General features: G+C 49.3%; 1 protein-coding gene across 1 annotated transcript in view; it reads right to left on the bottom strand.

Annotated features, from left to right (window-relative positions):
- Positions 1 to 20082, bottom strand: part of LOC137769877 (N-acetyllactosaminide alpha-1,3-galactosyltransferase-like) — a 65093-nt gene extending 45011 nt beyond the window's left edge. Inside the window, exon 1 of the mRNA XM_068551959.1 lies at positions 19612 to 20082. Within this exon, the coding sequence (XP_068408060.1) occupies positions 19612 to 20002 (391 nt within the window). The 5' untranslated portion in view covers positions 20003 to 20082. The remainder of the gene's footprint in view (positions 1 to 19611) is intronic.
- Between the last annotated feature and the right edge of the window lie 1839 nt (positions 20083 to 21921).

Genomic DNA, 21921 nt, shown 5'->3' with positions numbered 1-21921 from the left:
ACACTCATTATTCAATTCTCACTAAGCTCTCTGAGAGATAGGTACTGGAATCATCCCCATTTTACAGATGAGGAAGCATCTCAGTTTGGTTGAGCTGAAATTCAATCCCTAATATTAATATTGGGTTGGCCAAAAAGTTCGTATGGGTTTTCCGTAAGATGGTATGGAAAAACTTTTTGGCCAACCCAATATTTTAATAACTATAGTTCAATTTGAGTCTTTCTCTCTCTAATCCTATTCATTTTATTTTTCACATTTAAAACCTTCCCAGAAGGAGTCTATAGGCTCCCCCAGATGCCAAAGGAGTCCATAAAGGAGCACAATAAAGGTTAAGAACCCCTGCAGAGGCAGATGCCAGGATTCCAGAGGCTGGGTTCTGTCCCGCATTGTCCCACAGAACCCAGAGTTCCTGGCTGGGATGGGGTAAGAGACCTTATACCATCTTCATGCAACAGTGGGGAGTGAATAGAGGTTACTTTATCCCATCCCCACAGCGTAAATACATAAATAACATAACTACTTTGATTTCAGCAGTGTGAGCCCGTGTACAACATTCATCATAATAAACAAAGCACCTGTTTCCCCAATTTAAAAAAAACTATTTTTAGCATCCCATGTGCTAATTAGAAAAGCATCAGTTGTTGATCACAAATTAGGACAACAGGAGGGCTTGTAGCAGCCACTTCTGGATAGAATGCTGGCTGGCTCCGCCCCCAGACAGTCCCTATTAGATTTGCTTTCTTAGCTTCTGAGCACTGGCTTGGTCCAAGCAGCACTCACATAATATCCCATGTTGTATATGTTGAAGTTTTATATTTTATAAAACTTTTTGAAACTAGAATTTACTGAATTCAAGGCATCCAAACATGTACACTGAATCATAAGCAAGGCAGAGCTCTCTGGATTTCCGAAAACCAGGGCTATTATGGGAGTCAGGGATAAGGTAGTTCATGGGGCCAGTGCTCAGTGCTGAGCCTCAGGACACCCGGGTGGCAGTCTGGCACTGCCCCAATGGGCTGTATGACCTTCCATAAATTGCAGGCTCTATCTGGGCCTCGGTTTTCTTATCCTCCAAATATGGGGCTGTACTAGATCCAAGTCCAGCCAATAAACAATAACAAAGCACCCACTCTATGCTTGGTACTGTGGGGAATGCAGAGATTATACAAACTCCCTAAGGAGCTGACATTCTAGTCAGGGAGCCAGGCCTGGAAGCAATTAGCTATTATGCACGACAGAAAGATATAAGTGTGAGTGGCTGAGTGGGGATGGAAGCCCCGTGTTGTGTTCTGGGGCCACAGAGGAAGGACTAAGCCATGGTGTACGGGCTGTGTGGCAAGGCTTCAAAGAGGAAAAGGCTACGTTTGAAGTGGGCCTCAGAGGGTGAGTAGGAGTCTGGTGGGTGGGGAAGGGCACTTGGGTCGAAGAGCCAGCATCTGCAAACGCAGGGGCTGGAAGGCGAAGACCCCCAATGGAGCCCAGTGTGGACTGTGGAGCTGGGTTTCCAGTCCTGGTCTCTCCATACATCTACTGCTTTGGAGTCTGGAAGGAAGAGCCCTGGGAACCTGTATTTTTAACAAGCTCCCTAAGTGATACTGACATGCATGCAGCAGGTGTTAAGGGTTGAGAAAAAATATGAATGAATGAAATGAATGAATCAATGAATTAAAAAATGAACTTGACCTCAGCCAAGTCCCTTCCTCTCTCCAGATGCCTACCCTTTGTTAAAATAAAGGTGCTGGATCAGCCTGGTGGTTTTCAAACTGTGTTCCAAAAAAACCCCAGAATCTCCCAGAGTCCCTCAGAGACACAGAGAGGAGCTGGAAAGGCTGAGAGAACAGCACTCTGAGCCCCAGCCACCCTTCTCTAGATCGTCTCTCCTTTTATCTCTTTGCTGTTTTGTTTGCAGTAAAGGTTCCTTGGCTTCAAAGAACTTTTAAAACCACTGAATTGGATGATCCCCAAGAATCCCCAAGGAGAAATTTAAAAAGTTCTTGAGGGCAGCAACTTATCTTTGGTGAGTATTTCTTGAACAAGTACGAACAGAACATAAGGCTGTTTATCAGAAGCAAGTTATTTATTTTATCATTGTATTTTAAAATCTTTTGCTGTGGCCCAGAAATCGATGAGTGGAGAAAAAGGAAATGTGGTATAACAACACAGTGGAATATTACGCAACCTTCAGAAAACGTCGTTGAGGAATAGTTGATACAATGGAAAATGAAGTGAGAAAATCAGATACAAAATTGCACAGAGACTATGATTTACACTACGGATCTTATACATCAGAATTACTGGACATGTAGGGCAGTTCCTCAAAAAATTAAACACAGAGTTACCATATGACTCAGCAGTCCTACTTCTGGTTATATACCAAAAGAACTGAAAGCAGGGACTCAAAGAGATACCTGTACACCGATGTTCAAGCAGCATTATTCACAATAGCCAAAAGGATGGAAACGACTCAAATGTCCATCCATGAGTGAATGGATAAACAAATGTGGTCTAGACACAGAGTGGAATGTTATCTGGCCTTAAAAAGGGATGAAATTCTGACACACGCTTCAACATGGACAAAACTTGAAAACATTATGCTAAGTGAAATAAGCCAGACACAAAAGGACAAATATTCTATGATTTTACTTAGATGAGGTACCTAGAGTAGTTGAATTCATAGAGACAGAAAGTAGAATAGCAGTTACCAGGGGCTGTAAGGAGTGGGAATTGGGAAAATTATTTGCTTAATTGGTTTGAGATGATGGAAAAGTTCTGGAGATGGACACTGGTGATGGTTGTCCCACTTGTAAATGTACTCAGTGCTACTGAATTGTACACTCAAAAAGTGTTAAAATGGTTTATGTTCTATTTTACCACAAAAACAAAACCTAGCTTCACGTGGTAAAAGCGGTGAATTCTGTGCAATGAGATTGCGGCAAAGTGATTACTTTATTCTTTCCACTTCTCTGCATTTTTCAAATGTTCTACAATGAGAATACGTTACTTTTAAAACCAGACAAAGAGCGGGGATTTCCCTGGCAGTCCACTGGTTAAGACTCCACGCTTCCACTGCAGAGGGGACGGGTTCGATCCCTGGCGGAACCCTGCCCGGGGAACTAAGATCCTGCATGCCGAGCGGTGAGGCCCCCCATAAAAAACCAAAAACAAAGCCAGATGAAGAGCGATTTAATTAAATAAAACTAGCGGTTCTCTGGTACTTTCCCAAGATGCATTGTTGTCTTTTATGTAAATGTAAGCAAGACTTTCTGTACTTAATTAATAAAAGCAGCCAAGTTCAAGGATGCCATCTAAAGAATACACCAAGCTGCTCAGTCAAAATAAACGACAGGCACAGCAGTCCCCCTTTCTAAGGCTAGTTGTTCTTGTCTATATTTAAATAAATTTCAAATAAAAAAGGAACCAAAACAAATCCTCTAACGAGCCTCCCAAGAAGCTGTCTGGCTTGGAAAAGCTCAAACGCAAACTGAAGAGAGAAAGAAAAATGGGGAACAGCTGGGGTTTTTTTAGGACATTAACTCACTGCAGCTGGGAAAGTGACTTTGTCAGTGAATTTCTATCCCTTCTGCTTCTGGAAAACGTTCTCGTGTAGAATGAATTCAGAATCCAGGAGAAGCTCACCATCTGCATTCACTGCAAATCCACTTCCTCCAGCACCTCTCACCCCAGATAAATGTCGAACAAAGATATAAAGACTATTGGTTTGAAGGGCAGCCAATGTGTCTGCCGGCCAGGGTGCCCTCTGCCCTGGGCCGCGTGGGTCCACCTTCCTGGTGCCTGGGCCCTCTGCTCCGGGCTGGCTCAAGGGCAGACAGACCAGAAGGTAGCCTCCAAGATGAGCAGGCTGGGGCTGCCCCTGGAGTGGCCCTTCCCTGGCTATGTGACCTTAGGCAGTGTCCTTCCCCAGCCAATGGGCAGAAGGGCACCCACCTTGCAGGGTTGCTGGGAGGGTTAAGCAGTGCTGCTTGTGTGGAGTGTCTACTGATATGCTGGAGGCACAACAGGTGTTCCCAAGCTTCCTCCTTTATTTCCTATAAGTTCACTGTCCAAGACACATATGTGTCTTGGTGGGGCATTGGTACCATATGTGATTAATGCTGACTGGTGGATTATAGGATTACAGTCAAATGATGGGGTGGAGAGAGGCTCCTTCAGACCTGGGGCCCAGGGCCGGCCCTGGAGACACAGGAGGGGAACCAGCAGTCCGCTGTCCTGGGTCTCCCTCCCACATTGACTGGCCAGCACGGAGCCCTTTCACAAGAAGTCTGTGTGGGGTCCACAGAGCAGGTAGGTGGGCTCCATATTACAAATGGAGAAACAGGGGCTCAAAGAGGCTAACTGTCTTAGTCAAGGTCCCACAGTTCGTAAACAGCCAGTCTGAGGGTTTTCTAAAATTCCCTTGGTGTGAAAGCAGAGGGGGGTGGGTCCCAGTACTTTCAGCTCTGTCACTGACTCACTTGTTTAGTTAGTTGTTTATCTTCTGTCTCTTTCCTTTAAAAAAGTTTTAAAGAACTTGGGGGTGGGGGAAGAGAAAGATTCTCTGGGGCACTAACCTAGGTCCGTCTCCAATCTCTGGGCTTCGGTTTTTTCATTTATAAAATGAGGCACTTCCTGCCTCGGGACCTTTGTACGTGCTCTTCCCTCTGCCTGGGACACCTTTTCCCACCCCCCTCACACCCGTTTACCCCTTCCCTCCCTGTCCTTTAAGTCTCAGCTCCAATGTCACTTCCTAAGGGAAGAGTCTTATTCTCCTTGTAGCTTCCCGTTCTTTTCCTTGAGGGCAGTGAACACTCTTTGGACATATATGCATGATTATTTGATTAATATCCACCTCCCCACCAGATGGAAAGTTCCTTGTTAATCAGCATCAGGCTGAGAGGTGGCATTCAATGGTATTTATTGTACGTTGATTCAAAAAACAGTTCTCCTCAGGGCTCTGCCAGCAGCCAGCTCTAGGATCTTAAGAAAGTACTCTAAAAAGAGGGGATATATGTATTATATATGTATAACTGAGTCACTTTGCTGTACAGCAGAAACACAACATTGTAAATCAACTGTAATCCAATAAAAATTAATTTAAAAAATTATATTTGATTGCCCAAAAAGTTCATTTGTGTTTTTCTGTAAGATGTTATGGAAAAACCCAAACGAACCTTTTGGCCAACCCAATAGTTTCTTAAGTGGCCCAAATTTTCAACAATAAAGTAATTACTAAATATATTATGAAAACATTTATCCAATAAAGCATTACACAGTTAAGAAAAAAAAAAGAAAGTACTCTTCCATCCCCGCCCACCTCCACCCCAGTCTCACGTTCTCACCTAAGCAACCTGGAGAGGTGAACTGGGGCACCGACTAAATAGATCTCTGCCAGCTCAGCTCACACATTCTATGATTGCATTGTCTCAAAAAGAAAAAACAAAACAAAACAAAAAAACCTAAGCCAAACCAAACCCTAAAACCAAAAACCAAAAGCCAGGGTGATTCCAGCATCCTCTATGACCTAGGCCAGGTTCTTACATCTGGGGGGCCTCAGTGTCCCTATCTACAAAATGAAGCATTTAGGCAAAATCTTCCAGCTCCTTCCACCTCCAACTATTCTAATTCCCGAAAGGAAGGCCCCGCCCTCCCCTTGCCCTTCACCATGGACTCTACCTCAGTCCAGGCTCACAAACAGGAAATGTGACATCCAGGAGCGGATGGGCCGCTTGTTTCTCTACAGCATGGGGGGCTGGCGGGGGAGCAAAGAGTCTCTGAACTTTTCCAACTGACGCCGGGACTCCATGCCCAAGACCTTTCTCAAGCAGTGTAGGCAGAGGGCACTGTTGGGGTCTGGCTGGGCCTCCCATGCCCTCCCCGCCCCGGCGTATCCACAGGGGGCCCCTGCAGCACAGAACCAGCAGATGAGCCCTCTTGGCGATGTTACCTTGTAATTGTTACTCTGATGCTTGACCCAAGGTGGTAAAACCTCAGGACAGAGCCGAAGGTGGCGTGTAGGACTCCTGGGCTCCAGCGCAGGCCCTGTGTGACCTTAGGGAAGTCCCCACCCCTCTCTGGGCCTGGGTTTCCCCATCCATTGAGGGAGAGGGCTGGATTGGGGGCTATGCCAGCTCCCTGCTTGCTCTGACATCTTCTTTATGAAGGCAGTGCGCGGCCCTGATGAAGGGCCCCATGATCTCACCCGTATCTGAGTCCCAGATCTCTCCCCTACCATGTGGCCCTGGGAAATTGCTAAATCTTTCTGTGCTTCCTTGCCTCATTTACAGAACGGCTTTCTGGGTGATGAAAAGGCAGGGCTCCTGTGAAGCTACTAGAACAGCGTCTGGAGTAAGTGCCCAGTAAGCGTGAGTTGTCCCTGTTTGATGAAATCTCTGGTTTCTGAATCGTTCCCCTTCCCAGTTTGCCGACTGTAGGAGGGGCAGGCAGAACCCAGAGAGCCCTACTTGCCCGGAGTGGCAGTCCACGTCCAAGCCCCATCCCTCAGGGAAAGCAAATCTGAATCTCAGTGTGAGCCAAGCACCGTAGGAACAGGGAACTCTGCAGGGAAAGGCAGAAAAACCTACGACTGGGGGCACTGGCTGCTCCCTGGGGTCGCTGGGCACCAGAGAAGGCCTCCAGCGGCACCCAGAGTCTGCCCCAAAGCAGATGGACTGGGGGCACTGGCTGCTCCCTGGGGTCGCTGGGCACCAGAGAAGGCCTCCAGCGGCACCCAGAGTCTGCCCCAAAGCAGATGGACTGGGGGCACTGGCTGCTCCCTGGGGTCGCTGGGCACCAGAGAAGGCCTCCAGCGGCACCCAGAGTCTGCCCCAAAGCAGATGGACTGGGGGCACTGGCTGCTCCCTGGGGTCGCTGGGCACCAGAGAAGGCCTCCAGCGGCACCCAGAGTCTGCCCCAAAGCAGATGGACTGGGGGCACTGGCTGCTCCCTGGGGTCGCTGGGCACCAGAGAAGGCCTCCAGCGGCACCCAGAGTCTGCCCCAAAGCAGATGGACTGGGGGCACTGGCTGCTCCCTGGGGTCGCTGGGCACCAGAGAAGGCCTCCAGCGGCACCCAGAGTCTGCCCCAAAGCAGATGGACTGGGGGCACTGGCTGCTCCCTGGGGTCGCTGGGCACCAGAGAAGGCCTCCAGCGGCACCCAGGGTCAGTAGTGGAGGGAGGGTCCCGGCCCATCTCCACCTTGCCCTGGAGGGGGACGACCTTGTGGAGGAGGGCAGTGAGATGCAGAAGAAGATGCGGATTGGGTTTATCTGTTCCTACTTCTGCCCGGAACCTCCCAGGGAAGAGGAGGCTGGGTTCAGTCATCTCAGCCTCAAGGGGAACAGGGAACAGGGAAGGGGTGAGGATGACTCCCTCGGACAGCGCAGCGCTGGTGGCCTCTCCCCTTGGGGACATGGAGGTGTGGGCCTCACCATCTCCCTCCACTCCTCAGGGACCCAGGGAGGGTCCGGAACCCCGCCTGGCCTCAGTGTTCTCACCTGCAAAGGGAGGAGACTCCAACACCTGTTTCCACCAGCCGCTGTGAGTCTCAAAGTGGGGCTGCAGACAGATGCTGTTTGTTCCTCCACAAGAGGGACAGAAATTGAGAGTAATTCACGTTTACGGTATTTTACCAAAGGACCGGTCCACGGGAGACCAGAAATAAAGGAAGAAAGAAGGGACCGGTCTTTTACCTCACTGTCCTAAGATGTAAAACGTGATGCAGGAGACACGTAGGGTCCCTGTTCTGCCTCCCTCTTAGGGCTGCCCCACTTGGCTCCAGTGGGCTCTGTGTTCCAGGTGGAGCTATGGGCGCCCATCCTGCTGGAACGACTCACCCAGACAGACTTCCCTCCTTCACCCTAGAGCATTTCACCCAGCTGCAAATGCCACAGGCCTCAAAATATCTGCTGCCCCTGAACAGGCAAGGCCTGGTTCTCTCTCTGCACAGCCCAGAAGGCTGGGCTGGATGGGGCCAGTCATGGCAGCTGAAGGGAAGCCATGTTGCACTCAGTGTTGAAAGCTGTCCTTGGAGGAAAAGAATAAAACCGACGGTCCTAACAACCAGTGCACTGGCTTTTCCCCTTGAGGATGCTCAGTTGAGAATCCCTGTTTGGCTGCACTGTGGGGAAGGGATGCCTTTATCAGGCACAGAGACTTTTTATAGCTGAAGGGAACCCTAGGGGTCTCTGCTCAAACTCTTTTCTTTTACAGATGAAGAGGCTCAAGGAAACATGCACCCTTTTGGGATTAACATACACACACTGCTGTATGTAAAACAGAAAACCGACAAGGACCTGCTGAACAGCACAGGGAACTATATGCAATATCTTTCAACAACTTATAAGGAAAAAGAACATATACATATATATCTGAATCACTTTGCTGTACCCCTGAAACTAACACAATTGTAAATCAACTATACTTCAATTAAAAAAAAAAAAAGATGCACTTCATAGCAGAGGCAGGATTTGAACCCTCAAAGGGTCCTAGCCCTATCTCTGCTCGTGCAGTTGATCCATGGTTATTGAGGGTCAACTACACACATGCAGTGTTCTAAGCACTGGGGATCTGGCGACGAACCACCCAGGAAAGTCTTCTGTTCTCACAGAACTCACATTCCAGTTGGTAAACAAATACACAAAATCAATAATTATAATTAACAAGTCATTAAAGACATAATTTCAGGTGGGGAAAAGGGTAATAAAGCCAATAAAAAGGCTGGCATGTTAGAGGCTGCCTGAGGGTAGGGGAAGCTGCTGTTTGGGGAGATGGCCTACTTTCACTGGGTCCTCTGGGGTCCCCAAGGACCTCCCAAGCCAGTTGCATCCTGGAGCTGGCTCATGCTGGCTTGCAAGAGCCAGTTGTTAAATTTTCAGGAACTTGGCGAGCAAGTTGTTAAACACAGCCATTATTAAAAATTAAATTCTGTAAACTCACAACTAAGTGAGTTACAGTAAGATCAAAGGTAATCATCAAAACTCATCACTTCCTAATTGTTTTACTACATGCTGTACCCTTGAGGTTATTTACGTCTGCTGTATCTAGACATAGTGGAAAGTACTCTACAGCAGCACACTCCCAGTTCCTCCAGTGGTAGCTTGAAACTGGTCACAGTGGAAATATTCATACTATGGGAATTGGCAAATACCATGTATCAGGGCTTTCTTTTTTCTTTTTTTTTCTTTTTTTGGCCTGGCCATGCGGCTTGCAGGAATCTTAGTTCCCTGACCAGGGATCAAACCTGTGCCCCCTGCAGTGGAAGCGTAGAGTCCTAACCACGGGACCACCAGGGAAGTCCCTGGGCTGGTCATGAAACATTTACCAGCATACCACGGGCTCCAGCTCTAATCCAGGCCTCCTGTGTTTGTGGGAGTCTGTTTTTCTGGAGAGAGTGTATGGTGGTACAGCCCAACCCTCCTGGGGCTGTGTGTGAGCGCGGTGGCTACAGTCCTGTGGCCATGAACGTCCCTCTTCCTTTTTTAAGGCTTCCACAGCGAGGAAGCAAGTCTGGGATCTCTAAACAGATCTGTCAATTCCTGCAAAAGAACTGCTCTCTTCAACAGTATTTAACGAGGGTCTGTAAGATGGTGATTCATTCCTCTGGTTTATTTTTGATAAGTTAAATCCTATCCTAAGTATACTGGGGAGGTAAAAATTTAAAGGAACACCCTGCAGAGAATCTGTTTGTGTAAATGTGTGTGGTCACTTCTGAATTCCTCTAGATTTTCGTACGTTGGGTTTCTTCCTTCGAGAACATAACTGTTCTGATAACGGCGGAGTGAAGTTACTGTTCTACCAATAATAATGATAACAGTAGCTGCCATTTACTAGCACCATGTCAGGCACTAGACACAGGTTATCTCTTACATCCACACCAACCCATTTTACACATGAGAATGTTGAGGTTCAGGGGTTCAATAACTTGACTAAGGCCAGGCTGCCCCTCTGGAAGTTCCCCAGAACACTTTTCCCTCCCATAGCTGTGGTCCTGTGACTCTCCTTAGACCTGCAGGATTCTGTGACACTACTGGACCCCCTATCTCTGGTGACTTTGGAGGATTTTGTGACTTCTCAGCTTAGCGTCAGGAACCCTCTTCCACCACCAGAGGAGAACGAACCAAACACTCGCCCTGGTCATTCATCTGCACCTGGAATGCAGGAGAGTGACCCAGGCCTGGTCACTTAGCAGCTTTGCGTCATAAAGAAGTAGCGCTAAGGTTCAGATGGCAGTGAAATGTTACAGCAGCTCCAGTGGCAGCAAAAGCTACAATTAGCTCCTGTTGGGAGACCCTCACTGTGCTGTCTGATGTCCAACCTCTACTGGTTCTGCGCAGCTTGCTTTTCCAGCTTCCCCAGGGATACTGTGAGCAACAACAAAAAATTCTTCCCATGCATGCCTCCTCTGCCTCAGTGAGCTATAATCTCCCTTGGCTGCTTGCAGCCATGACTTCTGACCGGTACCTCTTCTCAGGTGCTTCTTAACATACCAGCCGCAAACATTTACTAAGCCTTTTCATGCCAGGGAATGAATTCCTAAGCACTCAATTTGCACATGAGAATGTTAATTCCCCCTTCCTCTGCACAGCTCTGGTTAACATATGAAAATAGAGTTTACGATAAAAATACCAATCTACAGACAAACATCGATCAACCGAGAGCAAATCCAGACCCAGTCCCTGCTCTCCGGGAGCCATATTCCCCTTAAAGAAAACCCCGCCCTTGATTTTGCAAAGTGTCTTGTCGTTCCCCACGGATGCCAGGCAAGTTCCTCTCAGAGACAGCTGGCCGGCCCCTTGAGGGCTCGTGGTTTCCCTGACGGAGGAGAAAGGACAGCTGCGCTTCTGCACGCAGATGTGACCAAACACAACCTCACCCCGCTGGGCAGCTGACCCATTGCCCCAGGCTCGCTCCCTCCTCGGTGTCGCTCCAGACACCAGGGCCATCTGGATTCTGGAACAGCCATGGGGAAGATCAGGATGATTGCTTCTCAGAGCCTCTTCCCTGTGCCTGAAATACTCTTCCCTCTTCAGCCTCTAACTCCTGCAGGCTGCAGTTTGAAGGTCACTTCCTCAGGGAAGCCCTTCCTGACTACTTGCCCCGACAGCTACAGGCCCCTGTGACCCTCCACCCTGTACTTCTCCTTCTTGGCTCTCTCTGTGCACTTGGTTGTTTAATGACTGTCTCCCAAGCTAAATTCTACCTCTGCACAGGCAGGGATTGTCCCTCTCTGTTCACTGCTAATCTCAGGTGTCTAGCAGGGCACATAGCAGACGCTCAATAAATTCTGGATGCCTTAACAATGAGTGAATGAAGTTCTGGCAGCTCAATGAATGTTGAATGAATATGTGATTCAAAGCACGAGTCTTGGCAAGAGGCGTATCTTTTAGAACCACAGTTCCTGGTACCCAAACTCACAAATGGGGGCTCAAAACTTGATCCCTCTGCCCAAAGCAGCTGCTTCTCCCTCGCACATTTTTAGTTTGAATGTTCATTTCCTGTCGGTTTGGACTTGTCTGCGTTTTGTTTAACAGCAGATATTGCTCAGAGAGAAGTTTGCCAGATCATAGCCTTGTATCATTTTGTTGACAGAGAAACTGAGGCTCCGACAGCTCCTGCTGCTGGCAGCACCAGCTTCAGTGGGGCGAGACCAGCTCACCTTCAGCCCAAAGCTCTTTTTAGTGTCCCTCCCACCCCCCCATATGGGGCCAAGTCCAGGGCACGTGAAGCAAGTCTACAGAAGACAAGAACACCCAGACTGGGATGGAGTTTGAAACTTTTATTAAGAACTAATCGTAGGGCTTCCCTGGTGGCGCGGTGGTTGAGAGTCTGCCTGCCAATGCAGGGGAAAAGGGTTCGAGCCCTGGTCTGGGAGGATCCCGCATGCCACGGAGCAGCTGGGCCCGTGAGCCGCAACTGCTGAGCCTGCGCGTCTGGAGCCTGTGCTCCGCACCAAGAGAGGCCACGATGGTGAGAGGCCCGCGCACGGCGATGAAGAGTGGCCCCCGTTTGCCACAACTAGAGGAAGCCCTCGCACAGAAACGAAGACCCAACACAGCCAAATAAATAAATAAATAAATAATAATTAAAGGTGCTAATAATTTAAAAAAAAAAAAAAAAAAAAGAACTAATCATAAGGGACTTCCCTGGTGGTCCAGACTCCGCGCTCCCAATGCAGGGGGCCCGGGTTCGATCCCTGGTCGGGGAACTAGATCCCACACGCATGCCGCAGCTAAGACTTCGCACGCTGCCACTAAAAGTCTGCATGCCACAGCTAAGACCCGGCACAGCCAAATAAATAAATAAATAAAACTAATTACAAGACCTTACCGCTCTCCAACCTCTTGCAGCTGCTACTTTTCACTCTCTCTGGCTAATTTCGGGCTGAGCCAGGCAGGAGCCCTCAGCTGGGCTGGGCATGGATCTGTACTCCAGCACCCTGGCCCCCCTTCAGAATCACCTTCACTCCCCCTGCCCGCAGCCCACCAGAGTCTCCAAGCCAAACTAGGTTTGGAGTCAAGATTGGGCTTTCATGCCTCAGTTCTGCCACTTCGTTCTTGAGAGACTTTGGCCGAAAGATCAAAACTCTAAGCCTCAGTTCCCCCACATGTAAAATGGGGAATAATTCCTGCTTTGCCGATTTCACAGGGCTTCTGTGAGCCTCAAGCAAGGTGGATATACGATCTCACTTGTCTAACTGTCCACTAGTGTAGGGACCTCTAGTAAGAACAACTCTACAGTATTTTTCCGTTCCCTCCAGGGTCTTGCGATAAACCCACAGCCAGCCGACCTCTTCCAGGGCCCACTCCTCTATCCAACCTCTCAGCCATGCAACCCTCTTGACCACATCCTTCTAGAAATCCTTTCTCCCTCTGCCTTCCCAGATGTGCTCCTTCTGTCTCAGATCACTCACTCTTCAGTTAGGACCTGGCCCAAGCAGCAGCCCCATGCTTTCTCCTGCCCTTCACATCTGCCCACCACACACGGCCTAAGACAGGCACTGCAGGAAGGACAGGCCCTACAGTACCAGCTCCCTGGAGAACGCCTGGGTGCGGTTTCCCCCGGGACACAAAACATAAGCACACTGCCTCGGGTCCCCACCCTGCTGCCCTCGCCACCTCTCCTTTAGGAGACTCTGTTTGGCAATAAAGCCAGAGCCCAAGTCCTGGCAAGAGCTGCAGCCTGACCGTAGGCAGCTGAGGTCTGTGGCCTCCACGCCAGGGTTGAGACAAGGTGAGCAGATTAGTTCCTTGGCTGGAGATTTCGATGACATATTTTTACTTCCCCTTTTTAGAACGGCAAGGACTTTTATTTATTTAGATTTTTTTGATGTGGACCATTTTCAAAGTCTTTATTGAATTTGTTACAGTATTGCTTCTGTTTTCTTTTTTTTTCCTTCTTATTGCTTCTGTTTTATGTTTTGGTTTTTTGGCCGTGAGGCATGTGGGATCTTAGCTCCCCAACCAGGGATCAAACCCGCACCCTCTGCATTGGAAGGCGAAGTCTTAACCACTGGACTGCCAGGGAAGTCCCTGCAAGGACTTTTATAAATAATTCTGAGTTAAGTATACTAAATGATGACCCCTTTGCCGTCAGTCCACAGTCCAAATGTACATTACTTTTTGATTTCCCAGACTGGCCTACATGTCCTCCCTCTCACAGGACTGAGGGTGAAGCTTTTATCAGCAGACCTTTCAGCCCAGGCTGAGAGGGGAGGTATTTTGCCCTGGGTCTGACAGGCATTAAGGGTGCAAACTCAGGCAGTGGGCCTCCAGAGGCCACTCTTAGCCGGCAGCGTGGGTCAGGTAAAGAGCACTGTGGTCATGTGCACGGTGTGCTCCAGCAGCTTATAGTCAAGGAGCGGAGGAATGATGACATGCGACAGAAGGTATCTGGGGTGTGTACTGCAGGATGCCCAGAGACCTGGGGGGAGGAAGGGGAATGCCTAATTCATGGGGGGCAGGATGAAGAGATTGCCATCTCAGAGAGGGTGATGGTTAAGCTGGGTCTTGAGGGATGAGTGGGAGTCTGTGAGTAGGTTTGTGGGGCTCTTGAAGGATGAGTAGGAGTCTGTGAGTGGGCTTGCGGGGGAGGCGGGGAGGGTGTTCTAAGCAGAGGGAGCAGCATGGGGAAAAGCCCAGAGCGGGTTTCAGGAATTGCAGTGGTTCCCTCAGGCTGGAGCAGAAGTTCCAAGGGGTGGGGTGGTGAGGGATGAGAATTTCAAAGACCTTGGATGTCACCTAAAGGGATATGTGCTTTATCCTGAGAGCAGAGGGGAGCCTTGGAAAGATGGAAAATGCCAATCAATTTGGTGTCTAGAAAGTGGACTTGGGCTGCAGGGAGAGGGTGTGCAGGAGGGTGCAAGTCTGGAGCAGAGAACAGGGAGCACACAGCAGCAGGGTCCGGGTTGAAAGAGCTGCACGCCAACTCAGCAGGGGCAGTTGGGTTGGGGGCGGGGGGGATGACGATGCTTAGAGGGATATAGAGACTTGAAAGGCCATTGCCATGCTTGAGAAAAGGGGAACAATGGTACCAAAGAGCAGTGTGATGGGGATTAGTTTGGAGAGATAAAGATAGGTGGGGACCTGTGTGAGGGAGTTTCTAACAAATATATGTGGTCAACTGGATTGCTGTTCCCAAGTATCCACTCCAGGCCAATAGGTAGAGGACATATATCTCTGTCCCATTGACTTTGGACTTGGTCATATGACTGGCTTTGACCAAAGGAATATGGGTAGAAGTGATCATGAGCCAGTTCAGAGACTTTAAGAAGCATCACATCATCTCTTTCTTCCTCCAGCTCTCACCATAAAATAACATATACCAGGTAGAAGCAGCAGCTTCAGCCTGGGTCCTGGGAGGAGAAGATACAGGGAGCAGATATTCTGTCTGGCTGACACCCAGAGCAGATCTACAAAACCATGCAGTTGCAACTGCCCTCCAGTTGATGTGTAGTGTGAGTAATAAATAAACCTTTTTGGTCATAAACTACGAGTTGGGGGGATGTTTGTTATACAGCAAAAGCTAACTGATATACACTATATATATGAGATGAGAAGGAAGCAGGTGGTGAAGAACCTCACACCTCATGATTAGGAGTTGTCCACATGGAGGGTCAACAGAGAATTTTGTAGTTGATGAAGCTTCTCCATCTTTTTTCAAAGCCAACCCTCCCCACTCCCTCCTACTCCTCCCAGCACCTTGCTGTATTGGCCACCCCTTCCCTCTCCTGGACTAAATCCTTCACCTGAGCCTATATCTCACTTATCTTTTCCATCCTAAAATCCTTTTCTTCACTGTCTTCCTCCAACTATAGCTCAATCCCACCTCTGACTTTCTCAAACAAACTTCTTCAAAGAGTTGACTCTACTCACCATCTCCAGTTCTTTCTCTTTCACCTACCAGCAACCTATCTTACCTGCCCTCCACTCCACCAAAACCACTCGCAGTATATTTCAGTAATCTCCTAATTGCCCAGTGCAATCCAGTCCTTATCTTCCTAGACTGCTCCACACCCTTTAGCTTGGAACTAAATTCAGTATCTCCCTGCCCAACCTCAGACATTCCTCTTTCCATATTCTCTCAGCTAGTGGCACCATCCAATGACCCACGACAAAAAGCCAACAGGAGATAATGAATTCTGTTCTGGATTTGTCCAGTCTGCAGTGCCTTTGAGACACCCAAGAAGAGATACCCAAAAGGCAGTTAAAACATGTGACTTGGGAGCCTACAACAGAGATCTGAACTGGAGATAAAGATGATTGCTATACAGGTAGCATTTAAAGCCATGAGCATGAGTCAGCTTGTGTATTTATAGAGTACAAGAACCAGATCTTTAGATCTCAGTTGATATATAGAGAGCTCTCCCGAGCTCATAAATTCCTGTTCCTAAGGTCACAACTCCAGCCACCATTTGGTTCCTTCCCTCCGGAGTCATGGTCATTGTGGCCTCCACACCACCATCTTTTTTCATATTCTTTGCCCCGATCATGTTGTGTTCCTCAAGAACTCTTATAATTCCATCATAAAAACAGAAGGTATAAGACACCATTAACCAGGCACTAAAATGGCTAAAACAAAAAAGACAGACAATACCAAATATTGTCAAGGATGTGGAATAATTATATATTATACATTGCTGTGGGGATGTAAAATGGTATACTCTATGACCCAACAATTTCACTTCTAAGTGATAACAAATGACCACAAAAGATTTCTACGAGAAATAATAGCCCAGGGACTTCCCTGGTGGCACAGTGGTTAAGAATCCGCCTGCCAGTGCAGGGGACACGGGTTTGATCCCTGGTCTGGGAAGATCCCACATGCCGCGGAGCAACTAAGCCCATGCGCTACGACTACTGACCCCGCGTGTCTAGAGCCCGTGCTCCGCAACAAGAGAAGACACTGCAGCGAGAAGCCTCAATGAAGAGTAGTCCCTGCTCGACAAAACTAGAGAAAGCCTGCACGCAGCAACGAAGACCCAGTGCAGCCAAAAACAAAAAAGAAAGAAAGAAAGAAATAATAGCCCAGGTTGGATATAACCCAAATATTCATCAACAGGAGAATAAATATGCAAATGATAGTATATCCATAAAATGGAATACTACTCAGCACTAAAAAAGAACAAACTACTCATATACACAATAACACAGGTGAATTTAACAAACATCACGTTGAGTGAAATAAGCCAGACGTGAAAGAGACACATAGTATGATTCCATTTATGTGAAGTCCAGGAGCAGGCAAAATTAATCAATGGTGAGGAAAATCAGAAGATGGTTGCTTGGAAGGGCAGAAGGAAAATTCATTGGAAATGGGAACTTTCTAAGATGATGCAAATATTTCATATCTCATTTTGGGTGGTGGTTACATAGGTGCAAACAACTTTCAAAACTTGTTGAACCCAATACTTACCATCTGTGGATTTTATCATATGGAAATTATACTTCAGTTAAAAATTAGGAAAAGAGGGCTTCCCTGGTGGCGCAGTGGTTGAGAATCTGCCTGCCAATGCAGGGGACATGGGTTCGAGCCCTGGTCTGGGAAGATCCCACATGCCGCGGAGCAACTGGGCCCGTGAGCCACAACTACTGAGCCTGCGCGTCTGGAGCCTGTGCTCCTCAACAAGAGAGGCCGCCATAGTGAGAGGCCCGTGCACCGCGATGAAGAGTGGCCCTCGTTCGCTGCAACTAGAGGAAGCCCTCGCACAGAAACGAAGACCCAACACAGCCAAAAATAAATAAATAAACAAATAAATAAAAAATTAAAAAAATAAAAAATTAGGAAAAGAATAATTCTAAAGTGTCTAGAAAATAAAAGCTAAAATAAAGACCATGTACAGGGCAGAAAACACATTCAGTTCAAATATATCAATAATTATATTTACGTTGTGAATGCACTTACATTAATGTCCAGCCTCCCCCTTAACCCAGCCCCCCTTTCAGCCATTCTCCCCTCACTGTTGCCCGCATCTCAATGACATCTGTCCATTAGCCGTTTTCTAGCCATCATGAGAGATGATGTAATGCAAAGAGCAGAAGCCTTCGAGCCAGACAGAGCTGCTTTCAAATCCCGGCTGCAATTGAGGAGCTGAGTGCCCACGAGCAAGTTACTTGGCCTCTCTGCACCTTCATTTCCCCAACTATAAAGGAGGTTGACGATACTTGTTGGGCTGGGCTAAGAAAGGGGCAGTGTGCTGATTAGTTTCTGGGGAACCTAATTCTTTTGACCTCAGCCTGTGAAACCAACTTGCATGTGAAAGGCCCACTGAAGGCCTGGAAAAGCTCAGAGGATGAGACTCCTGGGCTTCTTCTCCCTCAAGGGTAGGGAGGCGGCCCCGGGGCCCTGGAGTGAGGGTCTAGGCTGGTTGGTGCTAAGAGGTGAGCCGGTGGCTCAGAGCCACCAGGGCCAGGAAAAGGCGTTGCTGACCTAGGACTAAGGGGACAGGTTTCCTGGCTAGGCGTGGCCACTGTCGGATCTTGCCCAAATCACTCTGCACACCTCTAGATTTAGTTTCTCCACCAAAGATGGCCAGATCAGACTGGATCTGAAGAATCTGATACCAAAAACAGCCTCTGGGGTTTCCTAATATATAGAAGAGGCAAAGGCAGAACTGAACCGGTTCTGTCTGAAAGAGGGAAGGGAAGGACCAGAGCCCTGCCGCCTAGGCTCCCCTCCCCCACCATGGTGCCCCTTGAGCCAGGACCCTAGGCTTCTCAGGAGCAAAGTTTGAAATCTCCCTGACCAGGTAAACCCTAGGGACTTTTTCAGCTCTGTCTTATTCAGTCATTGCGCACCTGTTACATGTAACAATAACTGGGAATCTGCACCGGCCCCCCAGCCTGGTAGGGGAGGCAAGGTACACCCAGAATTCACTCCGAGCAAGGTAGAAAGTGCTGAGTGTAGCCAAAGAAGCGCAGAAGTACAACAGAATATCCACATCCTTCCCCTACGTACACACGCGCGCGCCCACACACACGCACATACACAGCCCCTTGCCACTTGGCATTTCCTTACTCACTGCAGTATCTCTATTTCGTGGTTATGGAAACTGAGGCTCTCCCTGGGAAATGGTTTCCCAGCTAGGAGGCAGCGAGGCCAGGGCTCCCCCAACCCTCACCCCGTACTTCCTGTCCCCTGAGACCCACCTATTTCTAAGTAAATGAAGGAGGCAGCAAGGCCTGCTCAGCGGCCAGAAGGAACGCAAACGACAAGCAGAGCTACAAACGCAGCCGCCGGGGTCTCGGGTCTCTCCTGGGGGAGGAGCGCGCTCGCTGACAGCCTACGCGCCTCCCTCCCTCCCTGGCCCGCGGGAAGACTGGGGAATCTCAAGTCGCTCTGCTTTCTCTCTTCGCGCGCTGACATTTTTTTCCACTTTACTGTTTCTTGGACGCCTTTCAAGAGTTTGTGCAATCATTCTGTTTAGCTGTTTTTCTGCCATTTTCAAACGCGGAGTGGTGTCCCTTTGAGTGGGAACGTGGTGGTTTGAAGACCTGAAGGGCCCCCTTCGCCTCCCATCACCCCGATGCAGCAGGCCTCGTAGCTGTCAAAGTTACAACGTTTGAAACTTTCCCAGTGCTGGGCGTTGGGTTGATCCTCGTCTCTCTGAGCTCCCCGACCTCTCCCGCTCCGTGCCCCGGCTCTCGGGGGTTCCTGCGCCCCTCACTTCACCCTCCCAGGCTCCCCCTCCCCGGAGGCGCCGTCTTCCCATCTGGTCCTGGGCTATGGCGCCCTTCCCCCATCCTGCTCCATACACGGGGGCAGAACCCTCTCTCTTTTCGAGACTTCCTCGGTGGTCCAGCCCCGAGCCCCCTGAGCCTGCCCTCTCCCGCCTCCACCTCGCGAACCCCGTCGGAAGCCCACCCCGCGGCCCTTCCGCCCGGAGTCTGGAAGGCTGGGCAGAGGCAGCGACAGGGACAGGATGGGAACAGAGACGGGGTCGGAGTTGGGCGCAGTGGTAGCGACAAGAACAAAAGCGGGGACACAGGCAGGGCAGCAACAGGGCAGGGCCGGCGCGGTGGTCCGTCCTCTCCCCGCGCCGCCCTCACTCGGCGCCCGCCGCCCCGGGCCGGGCCGGGCTCGCGGCCTCTGGGGGGCTCGGGCGGCGCCCCGCGGGACCCACCTGATCCGCAGAAGCTGGGCGCGCTCGGGGCTGGCCTGAGCCTCGGCTCCCGGCCCCGGCGTCGTCCTCGGCTGCCCGAACAGTCGGCGCGCTGCCTCTGCCCGAGCCCGGCTGGGCGTGCCGGGGCGGGGTGTGCCGCCTGCGCTCGGGCCAGCCGGCCGCCGGGCGCTCCTCCGGGGCGGCGGGCAGCGCGCGGCGGGCAGGGGCGCGAGGAAGCGGGTGGGCGCTGGGCAGCGGGCGGGGCGCTCCCCGCTCGGCCCGGCCCGCGGCTGTTTGTGCAGAGAGGGTCCCGCCCCGGACACCGCGGCTGGGAGGCCGGGCGCGCGAGTGCGCGACTGCCGGTGTGCGTGTGTGTCTGGTGGCGGGGAGGCGCAGGGGGTGTTTGTTTCATTTTCACTCAGGCAGAAAAAAGCCTGAAACCAGCAAAAAAAGAAAAGAAAATCCCTGGTGACGGTGGCTGGGCCTCTTTGCCTTCCCGGGCTTGCATGTGGTGGGGGAGGGGTGGCGGGGACCCGGAGCATCGGGGGGCGGGGCGGGGTCTGTCTCCCCGTACCGCAGGGAGGGGCCCCGGTGCCCTGGCGCCCGGCCAAACACGTGGGGAGCGGAGAGCCTGGGAGGTCTGATCCACCATTTGTTTCCTGGGGAAGGAAGGGCGCAGAGGTAGACAGCGACAGGCCTGCGGGCTGGAGCTGCTCTCGCGGGAGCCCCCCACCCCCCCAGCCAAGTTCTGAGCTTCCCCCGACCCAAGTCCTCCAAGTCCTGAGCTCCGGACTGGAGGGGCTGGTCACTGGGCACCTAGCGCGGCCCCTGCCCGGGTTTGTTCGAAGACTTAGTGGTCTTTGGGCCCAGAGTTTCTCAAACAGAACTCTACACACGCCCTGGGGTTCTCTACTAGAATTATTTTAGAAGGGAAATAAAGAAAAAAAAATCGATTTCAGAGTTTGTGCTTCTGTGGCCAGTATGACAACGATTCACTTTGGTGAGTTGATGCAGGTACATCGGCTCACTTAGTCCTACACTGGTAACCATGACTGTCACCTCACTTCTTGGGATCCCAGACCATCTATTTTGCTGGTGCAAAACTCAAAATTTTCTTTTGCCAGGGTCATTTGCCATTGAACTTCAGTTTCAGAGACTAAGAAATTAGCTTCTCAAGTATTTTAATGCATTGGAACTATGATTTGACACCATGAAAATGGCACAGAGCCTGGGTGTGATGTATAATTTTAATTGTTTTGTGCTAATGAGAAAAGAACAGAGGCCTGATTGAATACTTGAAGGATACACAGAGGCTGCAGGGGGCCAGGTGAGGTCTTGGAGCTTGGGAGAACAAAGTTTCCTGATGGGCTCAGTGGAGTAAACAGTGGGAGAATTGAATCTTCAACCCCACACAGTGGCTCAGGAAGGAGGAGTTCCACGACAATCAGTACAATAAATACTTTGCAAAAGCACAAAATGCTCCATTATTGTCTTTGGAGAAGTCACTTGTAATAGTTCATTAGTGGTGAGTATCACAGTAAATATACAATGAGTGATGTTATACCAAGCGCATTATTTCCCAATTTTCATTATTGCATTTGAGGATGCATTGTCTAAATCGCTCAGCCCATCAAACTGGATAATAAATGAGTTTTTGTGTTTTTGTTTTAAAGAAAACTATGACAGTAATTCTAATCCTAAAGAAGATGCTACCAGAAAACTACTAGAGCTAATCAATGAATTTGGTAAAGTAGCAGGATACAAAATTAATGCACAGAAATCTCTTGCATTCCTATACACTAATGATGAAAAATCTGAAAGAGAAATTAAGGAAACACTCCCATTTACCATTGCAACAAAAAGAATGAAATACCTAGGAATAAACCTACCGAAGGACACGAAAGACCTGTATGCAGAAAACTATAAGACACTGATGAAAGAAATTAAAGATGATACAAACAGCTGGAGAGATATATCATGTTCTTGGATCGGAAGAATCAACATTGTGAAAATGACTCTACTACCCAAAGCAATCTACAGATTCAATGTAATCCCTATCAAACTACCAATGGCATTTTTCACAGAACTAGAGCAAAAAATTTCACAATTTGTATGGAAACACAAAAGACCCTGAACAGCCAAAGCAATCTTGAAAAAGAAAAACAGAGCTGGAGGAATCAGGCTCCCTGACTTCAGACTATACTACAAGGCTACAGTAATCAAGAGAGTACGGTACTGGCACAAAAACAGAAATATATATCAATGGAACAGGATAGAAAGCCCAGAGATAAAACTACGCACATATGGTCAACTTATCTTTGATAAAGGAGG

Source organism: Eschrichtius robustus, chromosome 10 (assembly GCF_028021215.1).
Source record: "Eschrichtius robustus isolate mEscRob2 chromosome 10, mEscRob2.pri, whole genome shotgun sequence".
In the NCBI taxonomy this organism is placed as follows: domain Eukaryota; kingdom Metazoa; phylum Chordata; class Mammalia; order Artiodactyla; family Eschrichtiidae; genus Eschrichtius; species Eschrichtius robustus.
The sequence above is the reverse complement of the archived record's forward strand: the minus strand, read 5'-3'. Positions and strand labels throughout refer to the sequence as shown.